The following is an 18069-nucleotide window of genomic DNA, read 5'->3' as shown; positions in this document are numbered from 1 at the left end:
ATATATATTCAACATTGAATAATTACCGAGTTTTGACTTTCAAAACATTAAAAAGTGAAAAAGAGAAGTGGCTCCAAATTCACTTGATGACATCTTTTGTTTGAAAGTTTTCAAATCACGAGAGGATAAGTTCCTTCCCAGAGACCTCCTCTTCCAATCGTATTCCCATCAAAGTCCGAATGCGAAAAATTTTCATTCTCGCTATGAATGATGCTGTCTTTTCATTTCATCACTTTGTTTGAAAAATGACAAAACTCGCATTCAATGACTCAATGATGGGGAGTTTGAAGATTTGGCTTCAAGATAGTGGCCGGTGCTACTAAACATCTTTCGACTTCACCAGTACTCTAACCCGTTCTCTTTTACTTCCTACATCTTTGCTTTTGGTACAAGATCATCATCGAACCATGGAATAAGCATCCTCTCCAAACACATCTCCGGCCGTATGCTTGCAAACAACGTGACGAAACATGTCGGTCGTATTCAACGCGTTAATCTTCCTTGGACGAGCCGATCGTGAGTTACTCGCAACATAAAATTTGTTCTCGCGATGCATGGCGATTTCTCTAGTTGGGGTGCATTATAATGGCGTAGAATTGCTTCTTGGGTAATGCTGTCCACGGTGAAAAATTGGGAATGATTCATCATTTGGGACCTATCAAAAGGAGGGCCCGAGCCAAAAACATATCCTGCAATTTCTTTTTGGTCCCTACTTCTTATTGTCGAGGCCACCAAGAGTGGAATCCGAGGCTTGGCTTCTCCATGCCCCCTCCGCTCTCCTCCCACGACTTCAAATTTCAAACATCATCAACACGAACATATATGCTTTGACCTTCGTCTCAAGCTAAAAAGGTGGAAAACATAGGTCAATCCTATGCCATTATCGTATGCTGATAGAGAGTCTTCGCATCTCTTTTTTACTTCGACTTTTCTTTCGGAATTGCACGTTTCCCTTCGTCATCATGATTTTAAACACATGTCATGGACGTGAAAATTTTCCTGAGTCCTTTTTTATTTGTTTCCTTATGGAAACACTTCAACATGTTATCATCAATAAACCATGATGTGCGTACGACGTGCGTTGAGACTAGCTGACCCCCACGATTCGCGAGCATATGCATTTCTAAAAGTCTATTTGGAAAGCAGTCAAAAACTTATTATTTTTTACTTATGTCTTTCCCTAAAAACTACTAAATGAGAAAAAATATATGCATTTTAAGCCTAGAAAATTATGCGTGATTCTATATATTGACATTTGTATCACGAAGTATATATTTTAGATATTTTTGTGCTTGAATAAATTCAAAATGCGCAAGTTGCAAAATCTTAAAAAAAAAATTCATAAGTCAAAATTGTCACTACAAACAGGAAATACCCATTATGCATGTATTTGCGGTGATTATGTCTTTATAATTCATAGCTCGGACTTAGCACGCGCGAGAAACTCATGGTCGAGAAAGATCAGTGTAAGCGAACAGAGGTTGAATATGGTATGGACATGCTTTCATTGGTGTAGTCAATCGATGGTTGTCTAAATTTCCCTCACTCACGGTTTATACTCCGTTCCAACTTGCTGTTCTTTCAACTCTCATAAATCTTCTGACTCGTTTTTCATGGGCTCTTGCAGTTGCAGGAACCAAATATGGATGCTCCGAGTAGAGAGAGAGGGAGAGAGAGATCTTCCTTTTTGTCGTGTGATACGTCGCACTCATCACGCTCACAAACCCTGCTCTGTTTCATGTGCGCAAGCCTTTTGATTTCTCACTTCTTGGTCACAGCATTTAACGTAGCTTCAGCAGCTCCCACTTCAATGCGCTTCATAATTTCCGGGAAAAAAGGATAATGGAGAGGAAATCACACGCTTTCGATGTGGATTCTCTCTTCTTTTCTTGGGGTATTTATCAAGCCAACCGAGCAAATGAACTGTTTCCTCTCCAAACCCTTCCTCATTCATTGCATGAGATCTACCAATGCCCGACCCTATTTATTGTAAATCCTTTTTTTCTGTTGTTTTCCTTTATTTCACAGTTCAAGTTTCGAAATCGAAAAGGGTCGTTGCTGTTGATCTTGACTTTCGTTCTGTTCTGGTGTGAGAAAGTTGAGGAAGAGAGACATGCCCAGTTGTGTCCTCACTGGCCTGGTGGTGGGTATAGTGTTGTCAGACCGCTATGATTGAGTCATTGGGAAGATGAAAAGAGAGATGTCCGTTGCATGCTGCATTTGCATCTGTATGTGCCTTTCGCTGCCATTGATTTGAGGTTTCGAAGATAATGCGAACGTGGTATCTGCAAATGGCATAATAGTTTCTGAACCAAACCCTTTTTTTCCCCTAGACCTACATGATCTTTCTGGCCTCCGAATCCGGATTGAAAAGGTGTTTCTTTCGTTCTTCATTTTGGGTTTTTCTTTTGGCACTTATAGTTCTATATATATTTGCATATTCCTTTTCACAAATCTAATAATGGTCAGATTTAATACCGAAGTATAACATCAACTGATGGAAAAGAGATACTAATATGTTTCATTATCCCTAAATATACTGCCCACTTGAAAATAGACAAATGATATTTCGTCTCTTGTTGTAAATTTTTAAAAAGATTCGAACCTGCTGCCTCCATCCCCAGCTCTAGCTGGGCCACTTCTTCATTCTCTTCTATCATTGCAATCTCATATAATACAACAAATAAGTGAGACCAGACAGACCAATCACAAACGAGTTTTTCTCTCTTGATTCGCTACTTTAGTAGTTTAAAAGATTTGGAAGCTTGATGAAGAAATTTTTTTTTGATCATTTATATTGGTTAGGACAATGAGTTAGCAAAAAAAATCGTTTCGTTATGAACAAAAGGTTCGAGCATTACTTTACCTACTTAGAATCGATTTACTATTTTTAAATGTCACGGCGAATGCTCTTACCATTTAAGAATTCCAAAATACTTTGCTAACGAGATGCTTTAAACTACCTTATAGTTTTACATGGCTACTCATTTTTTTCCAATCATGTCGATGTTTCGAGAGTGTTAACAAAAGACGCACTCATCTCATGAAACTGAAAATTATATAAGAAATGTATGGACAAATTTGTTTACATATTAAGCACTTAAAATTTCCCAACAGATCTCCTAACGTTGAAAGTTACTGAAAAAATTTTCTTACGCATGCTGTTGAAAACTCGAGAGAGTGTCTGTATCACGTGAGATCAGTCGGAAAGACTGGAGATAAAGCTTCGAGCTCTTCCATTGGCTTCTGCTCCATGGAACAAAAGGCCTTGTTGACCTTTCGAGCATAAAAGCTTAGGTTTGAAAACGCCACACACTGCACTTTTTTGAGTGCAGGTCGGAGAAAATTCCTTCTCGTGATGCATAAAATGTGAGAATTATGCAAAAGGTTCATCCACTTTTGTTCCCTGTGGAGAGTGCAATTCTAAGTGACCACTTTTGCATTCCTCTGGTGTGTTTCTTTCTCGCTTTTTCTGAAGGGAACTTTTTGAGATAATGCTATGGTGGGGTTGGAATTTACCCTCATGGCAAGAGTCGGCCTTTCCTCTACATCTTTAAGGAATAAATCCTTTCCAAGGTGCATGAGCCTTTTGGGTGGGAATTGGATTTGCCTATTTTTCAAGATTAGGGTTTTTTATTTTCAAGAATTACCGGTTGCCATATCTTCTAAGTAGTGCTGGAACTTTACCTTGGTTCATCTTCGTATGTATAGATATATGAAAGAAGGGTCATGGCATGAATACCTTATTTTCACCTTTAGAAAGAAATATTTCAAATGATTGCGTTTATGCTTTATACCAAAGTGTGAACAACTGCTCCGGTAGTCATGTCTGCAAAATTATATATTTCCTGGCTTTGTTATTAATTATAATTGGCATTGCAGAGCTCGATGCATGGAGAAGCACCATCTTTCATGATTGGGAGGTGTTGGGGTTGGATCAAATCATCATCTGCTGTCGCTCAATCCAACAGAGGAGTTGCCAGGGATTATTACCCCTTCCACTTTTCACAAATGGCAATCATTTCTGTCGATCCTGGTCAGACCCAAGTTGGATTCACTCATTATTTTATTAGGTTATGTCCAATCGTAGCTTCGCATACTTGTGGTAGGAAGAGTTACTATCTGTGCGTATCAAGCTAGCTAATGAAATATAGGATTTTCTCGATTCGACAAACGATTCATTGCAGCGATCAAGAAAGAACAATCCATTTTATAAATGAAATATGTTTACAAAAATGCGTGCCGTGATAAGTAATTTTCACCATATCAACATGCGCCATTCATGAAACCCAACGATGTTTATCGTGAAAATTTGAGAAGTATACGTTTTGTTTTTTTGTCTTTTCAGTACTTGGTACGTCTAGAGGAGGTTGAAATCACAAGAGATCAATACATTATAATGTAGGTAGCAACTTAGCAAGCATGTTTCCAAAGACATACGTTTTCCAATTTTCCTAATGAACTTTGTGAAGTACGGTTAGCAAGTGTTCTGGAGACCCGTTGGCAAGACGTTTCCAGACAAGTACCTTCTAAAGACATTGCGTTGTCGACTGTTGAGACACGAGAGCAGACAAAACTTGTAGAATTAATCAAAATGTTGACAGCAAGCACGTCCCAAGGGAGAAAGAAAAGGAATTAGGATCAGCTGCACAAGTAGAGTGTAGACTAGTAGTGAAGTCAATTTTCTTGTTTCCCAGTTTGGTTAATGAAAGCTTTTGCGCTGTATGAGAATAGGCTCCCGCCGCATCTAAACCAAAAAATAGCTGCTTTAGTAGCCCACTGGAGATAAATGACCACATATCCTTGATTCTATTTCCTTTGTTAGGTTCTATGTTTGGTTTCCCTCGTGTTCCAAATCGTTGGGTTTTTGCGGTTACAAAGATCATTCACGGTTGATTTTGCGAAATTGGTTTGTGAATCTTCAAAGGAGAGGCCGGTATTCGGATGAAGAACAAATAGGGACTTAACGTTTAGGGTTTTCTTGTTTTTTTTTTTACATCAGAAGCTCTCAAATCACTTGGTTGCGTATCTGATTCGCCCGTTCAGAGAAGAACTGAAGATGGGAAACGAATTCTGCAGCGTAGAAATCTCAAAACCAACCCAAGTATCTTTGCTGAGGACATTTCTTAGTGACGTTCACAGTGAGCGTTTTCATCAACTCTAGCATGATTGATGCAGAGAGATGTGCATATGCTCTGGGATCCTTTTCTAACGTTAGATCTGCATTTTCTCCTGGATGAGATTTTCGAAGAGATCCTTAAAAGAGATGAAGTAATACTAACAATACCCATCAATTGACTGTGACGCCCCCAATCTTTCAAGAGGAAATATTAGTCAGTTAAAGAGTTCTTGATACTCAAGGCTGGGGAAGAAGCAGCGGAAGCTGTGGAAATAGGAGAATACTATTGCATTCACAAATAAAGGTTTCTTAAGGTTCATCCGAACCTGTGGCTTTCACTCACAAAAGGTCCATTTGATAGAAGATGCATAGTCATACCTATATGCTGTTTCTCTAATGCATAACCATATCACGGTAATTTATATAACTAATTTGGAAATCTTGATGCAGATCCTGGGCTTACAAATTACACTCCAGATAAGTAAGCTGAGTTATTTATGGTAATTAGAAGTAGGGGGGCTTTTCTAAACAATGCTGATGACGTATTGCTAATCAAGGGAATTTTGAGCTCTTGGTCCAATCTACCTGTTTATATCCCAGAAGAACACGAAGACGAATGGAAAATGAGCTTGCGATGAGGAGCATTACTTTTGCCAGACAGCATATCCGTGACCGCATGTTGCCAATGTCCACTCCTTGCCAGATGGACACCATGAACCATCTCCAATCTTCATGCAAACTTTCTCGCCGATCATAGCGGAGTAGAGATTTGGCTGAGCTTCCAGAATTGTAACAGGGGATCGGCTATGAATGTCTTGATTCCTCCTGATATCCATCTATAGACAATTATAAGAAAATCTGGATAATTAGTTCGAGGACTGCTTAACTGGATAGGCAGATACCAAGAGTTACAAATCGTACCAGTTTGACAATTTGGTCATGAATAGAGTTTCCCCAATCATAAAAATGGTCATAGAAAACAGAAGGTATTCCTGGATGAGTAAGTATGTACGTGTAACCCTGCAGAGTTTGACAACTTTCTCAGCCAAAAGGCTTGAACTCATCTGGAAAACCAAACATTCTATCATTCTCGTACCTAATACACTTGCTAAAACATTGTGGATGGGACAAAATAGACAAGTGTCTCTGATATTAGTTGACAACAAAGAAAATAAAACTCATGCTTTGGAGCACTCATTCCACAGAAGGTTAAAACAAAACTGACAGATGTCTAACAGACTCCAGAATGGCACAACTTCGATAGCAAACTCGTTTGTTGATTATACATTGCAAGTGTCAGCAGTCTTGTCTATGAATCCAATATGAGAGCTTGAAAGAGAACCATCAATTGATGGGCAAATTATCAGAAACTCAAGGGATGATCGCATCAGTCATTCTCAATCTTGAAACAATGATATTACAGGAAAAGACAAGCCCATTCTTGACAGATGCAGTATTCTCATGATCACAGAAAAAAATGGCTTGTCCCTCAATTGAGGCAAAAATTTTGCCTCATCAAACTTGAAGCTGGATGACATTACAGGAAAAGACATCAAGGCTCTGAATCTAAAGATGGTTGTCAAACTTAAGTGGAATAAAGAGTGTACATGCGACGATACGTATCTGCAAGGCAGCTGAGCTTCTTTTTTTTTCAAAAGGAGGTTGTCATCCATGGAAAATTTCATATATGGAGAGTTGGAGATGACAATATCTGAAAGTACTGCCAATGTGATAAAATGAGCATGAAGTGTGAAAAAGGAGAATGGCCTAAAGTGGAGTTAGCAGGATTTGCGGGTGACATCTATTTAACGCAAGGAGCTGAAATGCAATGCAGTACCACCAGATAAAGTGAAGCACCCCATTCATTCTGATGTATCAAGTTACACAAGCAGACAACTCAATCACTAACCACACAATTTCTTGTTAGCAGATTCTTTATCTTTTCCTAGAAAGAAGATTTCAAGTTTATTATGATAGACTTTACAAGTAATTGAGCAAGTTCTACAACAACTTCACTCACCTCCATTATATGATTTGAAGGGAAAGGCCAGTGAGCCTGCAAAAAGAATACGATGGTGGAATAAGCAGATTATTCGTCTCTGGAATAAATCAAGATCCTTATGAGCGCTCTGCCATAGCATATGTCATTCAAGGCGGTTCCTGAAGTTTCCGCCAAGATGAGACCTCTTGATCATATTAAATTCGATCATACATGTTCACAGCTGAACGAGGTTATATTTGTGCAGTAACAGCATGTCAACTCATATAACTTGATAGCACAGGAGCTTTTTAACCGGCTTATATACATACGAAAATCATTCAACTCAAGTTAACAAAGTTTCTGTCTAGAACGTGGCAAATTGACGGATTATTTTGCATTATTACTGTGCACTACCTTTTAATCTTGATGTTCCCGACTTCTTATTAACTTCACCAGGTCTATCTTAGTCAGAAAGCAGATAATTGATTCAGCTTGATCAAAACCAACAAGGAAGCAAGAATCACTTAGACAGGAACCAGAAAAGTTCAATGGGCAACGATATCGTGTCAATCATTAATTGAGCTGTCAGTTCCACATACTCACATTTATGACTTTTACAGACATTTATTAAGAGGAGAAATTCTGGAAAAACTGAAAAATAAAGCTGTTCTTATGTTCAATGTCGATAAGAAGATTTCACAAGAAAACAAGTGAGCAGAGGCTATGCAACTGCTACCCCACACATTAAAAGCAAATACTTTTAACTCACCAGAGTAACTTGTCTGTGAGCAAAAACTTCCTAGGAACTAGTCAAGCCACAATATAGACCAGGGAGAAGAAAATAACCTGTGTTGAACCTGTATCATGGTTATCAAGGAAGGTAACAGCCCTTGATGGCCACCATCCCATCACACCAGGTGGCTTCCCTTTTGGATCATGCAGACGCCAAAACTGTCCTTTTACTGCTTCCTACAAGCACATGCATATTTAAATTTTTGTGAAAAATACCCTTGTTCTAGTTATAATCTCCCTTATGGTCTATGTGCGTACTTATCTTGACAAAACCAAATTAAATACGTGGTGATATCTTTCAAAGCTACAACCATTCACTTAAAAGCCAGACCCTTAAAATGTACCTGAAGAATTCCTTTTGTTGTGAAGTCAAATGCAGCAGAAAGCTGTCCCGTGCCATCAATCCAGTTTATAATTCGTTGTCTGTGACTATCTGGGTCATTTAAAAGCACATGACAGCGTGTTTAGTGTTATCTAGGAGGCATTGACATGTTACTGTGCTTAGAGATAAGTTCTGTCGAAAATGAAGCAGGCAAGAATGATATGGCATCCAGGCCTACTCCCAAGTATAGTGAAACTTCAATCAGCTAGCTAGCAAAAACAAGGACCAAAAGGATGACATAAACAATGCTGCGTGTTTTTTGCTGGATAGTCTAAATATTCACCAGAAGAGCAAAATACCTTGATTGTAGTCCAAGGCACTACCACTGTAGTTGCAAGAGTCCCAATATTCACCAACAGAAAATAATGGCTTTGCATCTTCAATGTACTCTTTGACATATTTTGGTGAATATCTGAATGGAATAACCAGACAAAATGAATGTACTCCAACGGGGATATGGAAAAATAGGAAAGATAATTGAGCACAAACTGCAATTTACCCTCTTGCAAAATCAAAACGGAAGTCTTGAAACCCAACATTGCGTAGCCATTGCATCCAGCCTATTAGATCTTTCCGTACAAACTGTTGGCTATGATCAATATTTGGAACCCCGTTGAAGTTGTCACCAGTGCTTTTATTACCCTAAAACAAATTCATAAGAAGCTCCATTACTCATTTCTGTAGTTGAAAAACACAACTCGCTCTAATGTACATCAGATATTATGTTAAGGCCACTAAATCCAGGGTTGAGGATGCTTTTAAAAGAAGGACAAAAGATGGAAATATGGCAACTTTATGAGTTAACTTTTGGCATTAGTTGATCCAAGTGATAAGGTCTGCTCTACCAAAGCCCCAATGCACAGGATTGCCAAGGGCATCCTCTATATATGATGTGGGAGCATCATGCATCAATAAAATTCTAATCCAATGAGAAGTTCATCGCTCATGTTATTACCAATCCACCAGTGCAAGATGTGACGGCATGTTCACCCCATGCCATTGGAATGCCATCATAACGATTATACATCCCTCCATGTCCTTGAGTGGTCCCAATACGATGATTGATAACTATATCAGCCATTGCTCGAACTTTGTATTGCTTCATCTTCTGGAGCAATATCTTTAGCAAATGCTCCGAACCATATGCCGAATTGAGGGAATACAAGTTCTGTGGCAGATAACCTGTTACAGAAGTAAAGAGTAGTAAGGGGCGACTATTATTCCAAAAAGAAACTTTTATGGATGATGAGTTTACTGTGCAAACCTTCAGGTGCAAAGGAGTTAGTCGCTGGTGGAAGCCACATTGAAGTAAATCCAGATTTTGCGATATCAGGAACTTTCCTCTCCAGATTTCTCCACCAATCGTGTTTATGAGATTCCCAGTTAAAAGCCTGTTGCCAAAGTCTCTGGTTAGTTTAGCTTTTGGATGTCACGATGCAGTTTGCAAGCAAGACCTAGTCAGACAACACTCCATATGAAACATCCTTCTTAAATGCCCCATTCATCAAAATGGGTGCACATTGGAGTCTTCTTCTGAGGCAGAAGAAAATTTTTGTCTGAACGAGATCAGCTCCATTTCCTTCAACTGAATTGCCATTAGATCATATTTCAAAAGTGGCATCCAACAAAACCGTGTCCTTGATTACTTACTAATGCAATAAAGTGCAATGCAGCTCACCTGAAAAAGGATTTCTCTTCCACTCCGCATTGTTGCACCTGGAAAATTAGGGAATTAGATTACATAATAAATCAAGTACTTCGACACATCTAAAACTCTAGCTGAAAATAGGTTCAGAAATAATCTCCATCTTATTTTGAATACCCGCTCAGCCTCTCTTGAACTGTTTTTTTTTTTATATTTCAGAGCAAAGAAACTAATGTTTATTTTGTTATCACCTCTAACTAGTAAATGGAATCAAATAAATTCTTCGCAGTGCTTCTAGTTATCGCCTTTCTAAACTTTGAACGTCGAGCTCATAAGAAAACATCTTAGAAATACAAGAGATTAAAAGAAAAAGAAGCCCTACCAATGTCAGTTTGCTGGTTATTGTCCTCATAGCCCTGCAGAAAACACAGTTTCTTAGGTGAGAAAAGAGGGAGACTGAGCAATCTGAATTTGAATTTGAATCATGGTAGTTTAAGAAGAATGATGAAACCAGATATCCTCACATCGAAGGGAAAAACTGATATTCAATCATATAATTGGAATGCGTACATTGCTCATGTTACCCATCTCTATGCAGACTGTCCTGCCGCAAAGTTTGACACTGGATCAATGGCGGGACACGTGAGGTCCTGCCTGCAACCACCAAGCAATATACAACTTCATAACACGTGCAACTCCCTCGAATTGCCTCAGCATATGGCAAGCGGGATTCAAGGACCGCAGAAATTTTGTAAGCCAACTGCTATGAGAATGTACCTAGAGATAGTATCGGTACCTTCTACTGAGCGAATTCGCTACATCTACCCCAACTCAACAAGTGACCGTTCATTACACCAGCGCCAAATACCACAAAGTCGAAAATTTTTTGTTACTTTGATAACAGCTGAGCTGACATTGATAAAGAATAAACAAGAAACAGAAACAAACGCATAAAAGTGGCAAAACGCTCACTGATCAGACAGAATGACGGAACAAAAACATGAAAACGCGAAGAAAGTTTGGCACTCACGAGCAACAGAGGCACCACCGCACTCGACCGTTGATCGCAGCGTGGACTCGATCGATCAACTTCGAGTATAAATAACACAAAAAAGATACAAAAAACAAAAAAAGAAAAGAAAAGAGTGGCCAAAAGTAACAGTGAATCGGATTCAGCAGCTCCAACCGTGAAAATCGAAACGAAGGAACTTATGCAAATTTAGTGGACCGAGTCGATCAAGCAACGAAAAGCAACCGCAGATTTCGAATTTTCTCCACACACACACGCACGCGGAGTGGTCAAATTCGAGGGTGAAAGCGAGAATCTCAGCTTTCTTTCGCGAGTGAAGGGGGGATCTTCGCGCGCCCCCGAGCTTCTTTTTATGCGGAGGGAATCGGGAGACACACCGTTATCGACGGTGAAAACGGGCTCGTCGGTTGCGATCGAGGATCGTGGACGGCCACGACCTTCTCGCGAGTCGACCTGGAGGATTCTGCGCTGCAGCTGGCGATGGTGGTGGTGATGATGATGACGATGACGATCGGAGAATCGCGCGCGGACGGTGCATGGCGAAGATTCTGTATGGCTTTTCACGGATCGGCGTCGCACCGTCGTGGGGAGGAAGCTTCACGATTAAGCTAACGGCGGCGCTGGGACCAGGTGGGGACGGGGGCAGAAATCCCGGGCGCCTGGTCGACGTTGACACGAGCGTGGGGGCGGACCCTTGTTTTTCTCTCGAGAAAATGATCATCAGATGAATCGTGTGATTCGTCGCCAAATTATGATAATGAATCCCGCGCGTGACAAACCAATTATCATCCATTTAAAGCTATGCATATTTCGGGAGAAAATCATTCGTTTCCGCTCAAAAAATAAATAGATGCAAAATAATTTCATCGTTCGCGAAAATTTTTAGACATAAATTATTACTGATAGTGAAAATATTTTCTATTGACTAATTATTTCAAGTAATACAAATAATTATTTTTAGGTCAAATTATTCATTTTTCATGAAACAAATAAAGCCTAAACGATTCGTATGTATATGAATGTCTGCATCCTGTACATGAAATAACCACAAGTATTAGGAATCTTTATACTAAATGTTGTGATATTGTCTTTTGCTATATTTTTTCCCTCCATTGGCACTTTATAGAAATCCTTATCTTTTTATATAAATAAATAGGGATAATATTATTAAAAAAAATTAAATTAATGCAAGACAAATTTATCATTTGCTAGTTTCTATCAAATATCTCCGATAGATTGCTTGCATGGAAACACAAGGAACAAGCGACTCTTCTAGCGTGAATACAACACAGAAATTCAGCAAGACGTCATTGTAGGAAAGTCAATTTCGTAAACTGGGGTTGGGAGTTCGGAAAATATTAAATCTACTAATTTTCTATCTCGCAAATCACCAACATCTCATAGCAATATTAGGGTGAAATCGAAAATTTTGGTAGATTTCCTAAAAGTAAAAGAGCTTTTGTTTGAAAGGGAGCTGCTGGAGATAGCAAGAAAGAAGACGAGGAACAGCAAAGGGGTTCTCAATGAAGAACGAGTTGGATTTAGCATTTTGAATACCAAATCTTGCGAAGAGATGCGTTGCTGTATCTGAATGCTCGCCCTATGATGGCCGAAGTTTTTGACTCTTCTCAAAATCTTCTCTTCCATGCCGGACAAAGATCAATAAAAATTCATCGAACTAGCTTTGATTGATCTCAATCAATTTGTGATTCTCGTGGTATTATAGACTAAATAGATGCGAGAGGCACGTTTTCACTTGTTGCTGGCCTAAATTGCACTCTCTCTCTCTATTTAGTCTATAATTTTTCATTTTCTTGAAATCTGTGTTCAATTGAAATTTTCAATGAAGTTTAAATTTCGATTGCACTAATAATAAAGAAAATTTATAACTTGATTACATTTAGAAATTAAATTCAGGGATTTTGGAGTATTTATCCTGTTTCCAAATAAACCAAAATTTCAATTTTAAGCTGCTTGACACAATGATTTTAATGTTTGGATTTATTTTATTTTATTTAATGCAGCATTCGTATAAACATGTCGTTGTAGTATAGTGGTGAGTATTCCCGCCTGTCACGCGGGTGACCCGGGTTCGATCCCCGGCAACGGCGTTTATGTTTTTCGTCCTCCTTTTTTTTGGCACTACATAATGCAAAGCCCATAAGTGCAAGGCGGATTCGTTAATGTTTTTCGTCCTCCTTTTTTATGGCACTACAGAATGCAAAGCCCATAAGTGCAAGGCGGATTCCGGCGAGTTGCGATCGCATTCGCTGTTCCTCTACAACTTCGCCAACTGCGGAATCTCGTTACGTTTTCGATTGGCGGGAGTTTTTCTCCTCCTGCTCCGTAGCTATTTGATGAAATGCCGAAGAGGGCGGAAGATGATAGATGCTCACCCTTTTATCTCTACGTGGAAAGGGAATCGCGGCTGTGCCCAGTGCAATTTTGCAGGGACACGAGACATTCCCGCCTCACCTGGTTCGCGGACCCCTGGTCCGTTTCCTTAATTATTGTCGTTGGCGTCTGATTGTCTCCGTCCCGGCACACGGATCGGCACCATCCAACCGTCCACGGGGTTCATGGGTCGCACGGGACAACGGGCCCGATCATGCATGACGGGAGATCGACATATCGTCCTCGATTGATTCGGGCACTCTTCCCCCTCTCTCTCCTCGCGACGGTCTCGCCCGGTCTCTTCCGTCGCGTCTCTCTGCCAAAAATCCCCACCGGAGAAAAACAGGACAAGGACTGATGGCCGTCGATTGGAGCCAACTGCCGTCCGATCTCCTCGAATCGGTCTCCAGGAAGCTCCCCTTGTACGCCGACTACGTCCGATTCCGCGCCGTCTGCCGCGCGTGGCGGTCCTCCACCCCGAAGGCCCCCAGCCACCTCCCTCCTCAGCTCCCGTGGCTCCTCCTCCCCCTGTTCAAGCCTCAAAGTCGCGGCCGCTCCTGCTCCGGCTACTTCTACAGCCTCCCCGACAACAAGGTCCACGTGCTCAGGATCACCGAGACGTGCCTCCGCAAGCGTCGCTGCGGCTCCTCCCACGGCTGGCTCGCGATCCTCGACGAGTCGCCGAGCGTCGTCCTCGTGAACCCCCTGACCGGAGCCAAAGTGGACCTGCCTCCGCTGCACACGTTCCCCGACGTCGTCGGCTTCAACTTCGCCGACGTGGGCCGCGAGTACTTGCTCCGCGACGGCAATCATCGGCTCTCGACGCGCAATCTGAAGCAGATGCGCGACATTTTCGTCAAAAAGGTGGTCCTGTCTTCAAGTCCGGCGAAGGACAGTCGATTCGTCGCCGTGGCGATGCTCCATCACCGTAGCCGCTTGGCTTACTGTAGAAACGGCGATGAAGGTTGGAGGTTTATAGAAGAAGCGAATTTTTACAGCGATGATGTCATTTATAGGGACGGATTGTTCTATGCTGTGAGTAGCTATGGTCGAATTGCGGTTTGTGACGTCAATGGCGATTCCCCTAGGGTTTCGTACATCGACAAGCCGAGGGTTGTCTGTGGGGACATACAGTATCTGGTGAGTGTAGGAGACGATCTCATGTTAGTCACGCGGCATTTGGACTCCAATTTCTGGCCTGAGCTCCATCAAACGGTGTTTAGGACTAAGCTATTTGATGTCTTTAAGCTGGGGGATGAATTTAGGTGGGAGTGGGTGGCAGACCTGGGCGATTACATGATCTTTATCGGGCAAAACTCTTCCTTCGCGTTACGGGCATCGGATTTTCCTGGATGCATGGGGAATTGCATATATTACACCGATGATCACTCGGATTCTAACTGTGATGGATTCTTGGAAGAGCAGGATATGGGAATCTTTAGGTTAGAGGACGAAAGCTTCGAGAAATTGCCTTGCTATTCTCCCAATTTCGCCTCGCCGTCGACTCCGCCCATTTGGTTCTCACCAAATCCTTGCTAGACTCCGTGATTATTATGCAAGTGTCGTCGCCTTGGTCGCATTTGACTCCTGCGAATCTTGTAATGGTTACCTGGGAAAATATTTGCAGTGCTTGTTCATGAACATATTTTTTCCTGCAATAGTTTCGAGTAGGCTAACCGGTTCTCATAAGAGGACCGTGGTTGGGTGGTCGTTACAGTGAACTTGGCGACGGGGAAGACTTTGAGAAGTAGGGGTGATGTGGTAATCCCCATTTGATCTATCTTGTTCGCACCTCTTTATATTACACTAGATATTTCCTTTCTCTTCCTAGGCTGTTTAGATATGCTCAAGCTGGCATACCAGAAAACGGACTTTCATCTTTGCTAGATATGCTGTTCCTCTGCTTTCACTCTGTTTAGATGTTAGAGTTGCGCAAACCAGTTATCTTGTGGAACTGTGATTACTGACAAGTGCTTTCTCTCTCGCTTTTCCCGCTAGTGATTGGTATATCAGTTCATTATGAGGGTTGAAAATAACTCGTACAGTTGCCTCAGCTACCCTTCCGATTGAAGAGATAATTAATTAATTGCAAGAAAATGCTGTTGATAACAGTATCCGAGTAGTTATCTCAAACATTGATATCTTAAAAGAAGACGGGGAATAGTTGGGATGTATAGTGTTTTGTGTTTACCTTTGAAGTCCAGAACGTTATGGACAAAAGAATACAGTTTCTGTATGTATTCAATTCTGTCAGGTGCCAGTTGGATATTGAAACAGGAAATTAATTCTCTTCTTCATATAGATTTAGTTAGATTGCAATTTAAGATCCTTGTCAGGCTTTTTCCTGGTCGAAATTTCTGGAAGCTGATAATGAGGAGACTTGTTTACAGAGCTTATAGTGATTCAATGGATATCTCATTTTATTTTTCTTTATAATTGATTTGCTATATTAAAATAACTCTATAGTGAAAGTCTAGGAAGAGGACTGCATATAGTGGCTTTGTTTTCAGCAAATAGATTATCTCCTAATTTGTTTGTGGCTTCAGTGCGATGCATGCTTTCTTTGTCATTTGATATATGTATATGTATGTATAGACATGTGCATAACTTCCTCTTACCGGAATAGTTGCATTGCTAGATATTTCAAGACCTTGTAACAGTTTAGCCTTTAAGCTGCAGCAACTCTATGGTAGTTAGATGCTGTGAAAAGCTGCTTTCACAAGTAATACTGGCTGCCGAATTCATTTCGTGGGAAATTAATGAAGTTTCTTTAGAATTGAGGAGTATGAGCACTATTACTGCTGATTGTTGAGTTTAATTCTTTAACCTAAGACTTTCCAGTTTCCAACCGAAGCGTGTAATTAGAATCTATGTAGCACCGACACGATCTGGGAGACGGCGTGTCGGTGTCGACACGTGTCCGACACCGACACGCGTTCGACACGCTCGGACACGCGGTCAACAGGTGTCGGACATACGACACGCGGTCAACACATTGGACACGCTGGCGACACACGTGTCCCTTGCAGTTGAGAGAAATGAGGAAGATTGCAGCCAAGAGAGAGATGAGGAAGAAGGTGTAGATCTCTGGCACCGAGGACGACGCCCTCCACGCCGTCATCTCCTTCGCCTCCCGCTTCTCCGGCGCCGAGGACGACGCCCTCTCCTTCGCCTCTTGCTTCGCCGGCGACGGAGGAGAAGGAAGAGGTGGGAGGAGGCTGCGGGTCGCGCGGAGGAGGAAGTTGGAGAGAGCAGGTTTTGACAAAGTGAAAGTGGGCTGGGCTTCTAGAAATGGGCTGCTTTTTTTATTTTTTATTTTGTACTTTCCTTTTTTTTCAAATTTGATTATCTACTTTTAGTTTCTTAATTAATATATTTATGTATACATAATTATTTTTTGAAAATTTATGCTTACTAAGCTCGCGTGTGTAATATTTTTAGGGTAAATTCATTCTAGGCTTTTTTTTATTATTTATTTACTTATTTGAATCAAATTTAAAAATGATAATTTATCATGTGTATATAAAAATATATATTTAATATACAACTTGTCGCAACGTGACGGAATTCTCTATTTCTTGAGAAATGACGTGTCGCGTGTCGTGTTGCGTGTCGCGTGTCGCTGCTACTTAGATTAGAATCTGTTTCTGTGATCCAGCTGTAGTTCATGTGCTAACCCTGTGTCTAGAGGCCTTGTCTAAATTAAAGTTCATTTATTGGATTATAGTTTCACTTATCACAACCACAAAGGAATTTCTTTTCCATCTATTAGAAGAATCCATCTATTCTCCAATTCTTCCAACCTCCTGTATAGCCAAAAAGAAGGGGATGTCGTATTTGTCAATGCATTGAGTACTTTGATGATCATTATCGTCTTTGATCCTGGTTTCTCGTTTCTTTTTGTTTTTCGTTGCGATTATTGTGATACTCTTCTTCTCATTGTTCATTTCCTTGTTTCTTTCGCAGGCAGCATGGAGTGTTTCCTCTTAAATTGTCTCTGATATGGACAATGGACATCTCTTCAGCTTCTGCAAATTTGCGGCTTGTACATTATGCTCCGTTAGCACAACTGCATCTTGACTTGTGTACAAAATGAGCTAAATGAAAAAAAGGAATTGTAAATAATTGCGATGAACCGCGCCTGATTACCTGCTGTCTTGTTCAGGGATGTTTTGTTTGTACCTGTAAGACTTGAGATGGGAGCATCTCTCTCTTGTAAAAGTGACAGTGGAATTTGTGAAACCTCACTCTCTGATGGAAGTAATAAACCGTGTTGTTTCCATTGGCAAGGTCCTTTTCATCTTGACATTCGTAGTGAAATCCTGACTTCTTCCATTCGGCTTTTTCTAGTTTCCTTCGTGCGAGCAACAGATACACTATATCAAAGAGAGAAGTGTCGACTAGAATGCAACCGAAATCCATCCTTAGCTCCATCCATTGCAAAGCAACGAATTTGCTGTTATTGCTGTTGGTTGTTTAGTTAACGAGCGAGCTAACCTTGAAACCTGTAAAGATTATTTAAGGCAAAGCGCATATCTTACCGTATGTTCTTCAAGGCCTGGTTGGTTCTTGAAACTCATATATTTGCTGCTATAGAATCATCAAAAGCAAGGAAAAGTTGCAGAGCTAAAGTTTCTTTTAGGGTTGCGTATGATCTTTCAACGTAGTGGTTCTTAAATTCAATGAAGTCAAGAACCCAACTAAGTTGGCTTATGACAGTTGATTT

The 18069-nt window shown here is 40.7% G+C and overlaps 2 protein-coding genes and 1 non-coding gene across 6 annotated transcripts; 2 read left to right on the top strand and 1 right to left on the bottom strand.

The window, feature by feature from the left end:
* Positions 1-5392: 5392 nt before the first annotated feature.
* LOC115667402 (probable alpha-amylase 2) lies at positions 5393-11694 on the bottom strand. 3 transcript variants are annotated; one of them, XM_030588992.2, is made up of 13 exons: positions 11327-11694; positions 10490-10573; positions 10302-10335; positions 9953-9990; positions 9539-9665; positions 9230-9456; positions 8774-8916; positions 8574-8686; positions 8237-8325; positions 7947-8069; positions 7140-7175; positions 6041-6139; positions 5393-5955 (listed from the first exon to the last, which is right to left on the bottom strand). In XM_030588992.2, the coding sequence occupies exons 2-13, from the start codon at positions 10505-10507 to the stop codon at positions 5764-5766; spliced, it is 1239 nt and encodes a 412-aa protein (XP_030444852.2). In that variant the 5' UTR covers positions 10508-10573; positions 11327-11694; the 3' UTR covers positions 5393-5763. The 3 variants fall into 3 exon arrangements, with proteins under 3 accessions (XP_030444852.2, XP_030444845.2, XP_056163966.1); XM_030588985.2 differs by lacking the exon at positions 11327-11694 and adding an exon at positions 10950-11260; XM_056307991.1 differs by lacking the exon at positions 11327-11694 and adding an exon at positions 10716-10834.
* Positions 11695-12988: 1294 nt separating this feature from the next.
* TRNAD-GUC (transfer RNA aspartic acid (anticodon GUC)) lies at positions 12989-13060 on the top strand. The gene has a single exon. It is a non-coding gene; the product is annotated as a tRNA-Asp (tRNA).
* Positions 13061-13204: 144 nt separating this feature from the next.
* On the top strand, positions 13205-17632 carry LOC115663844 (F-box protein SKIP23-like). Of its 2 annotated transcripts, none has more exons than XM_056308000.1 (2): positions 13205-14907; positions 17310-17632. In XM_056308000.1, exon 1 carries the CDS (start codon positions 13701-13703, stop codon positions 14880-14882), a length of 1182 nt encoding a protein of 393 aa, XP_056163975.1. In that variant the 5' UTR covers positions 13205-13700; the 3' UTR covers positions 14883-14907; positions 17310-17632. The 2 variants fall into 2 exon arrangements, with proteins under 2 accessions (XP_056163975.1, XP_056163974.1); XM_056307999.1 differs by having other exon boundaries at positions 13207-14902; positions 17314-17632.
* Positions 17633-18069: the final 437 nt, after the last annotated feature.

Source organism: Syzygium oleosum, unplaced genomic scaffold (genome assembly GCF_021117445.2).
Source record: "Syzygium oleosum isolate NSW1041296 unplaced genomic scaffold, Sole_v2.1 Sole_v2.64, whole genome shotgun sequence".
NCBI classification, from domain to species: Eukaryota; Viridiplantae; Streptophyta; class Magnoliopsida; order Myrtales; family Myrtaceae; genus Syzygium; species Syzygium oleosum.
The sequence above is the reverse complement of the archived record's forward strand: the minus strand, read 5'-3'. Positions and strand labels throughout refer to the sequence as shown.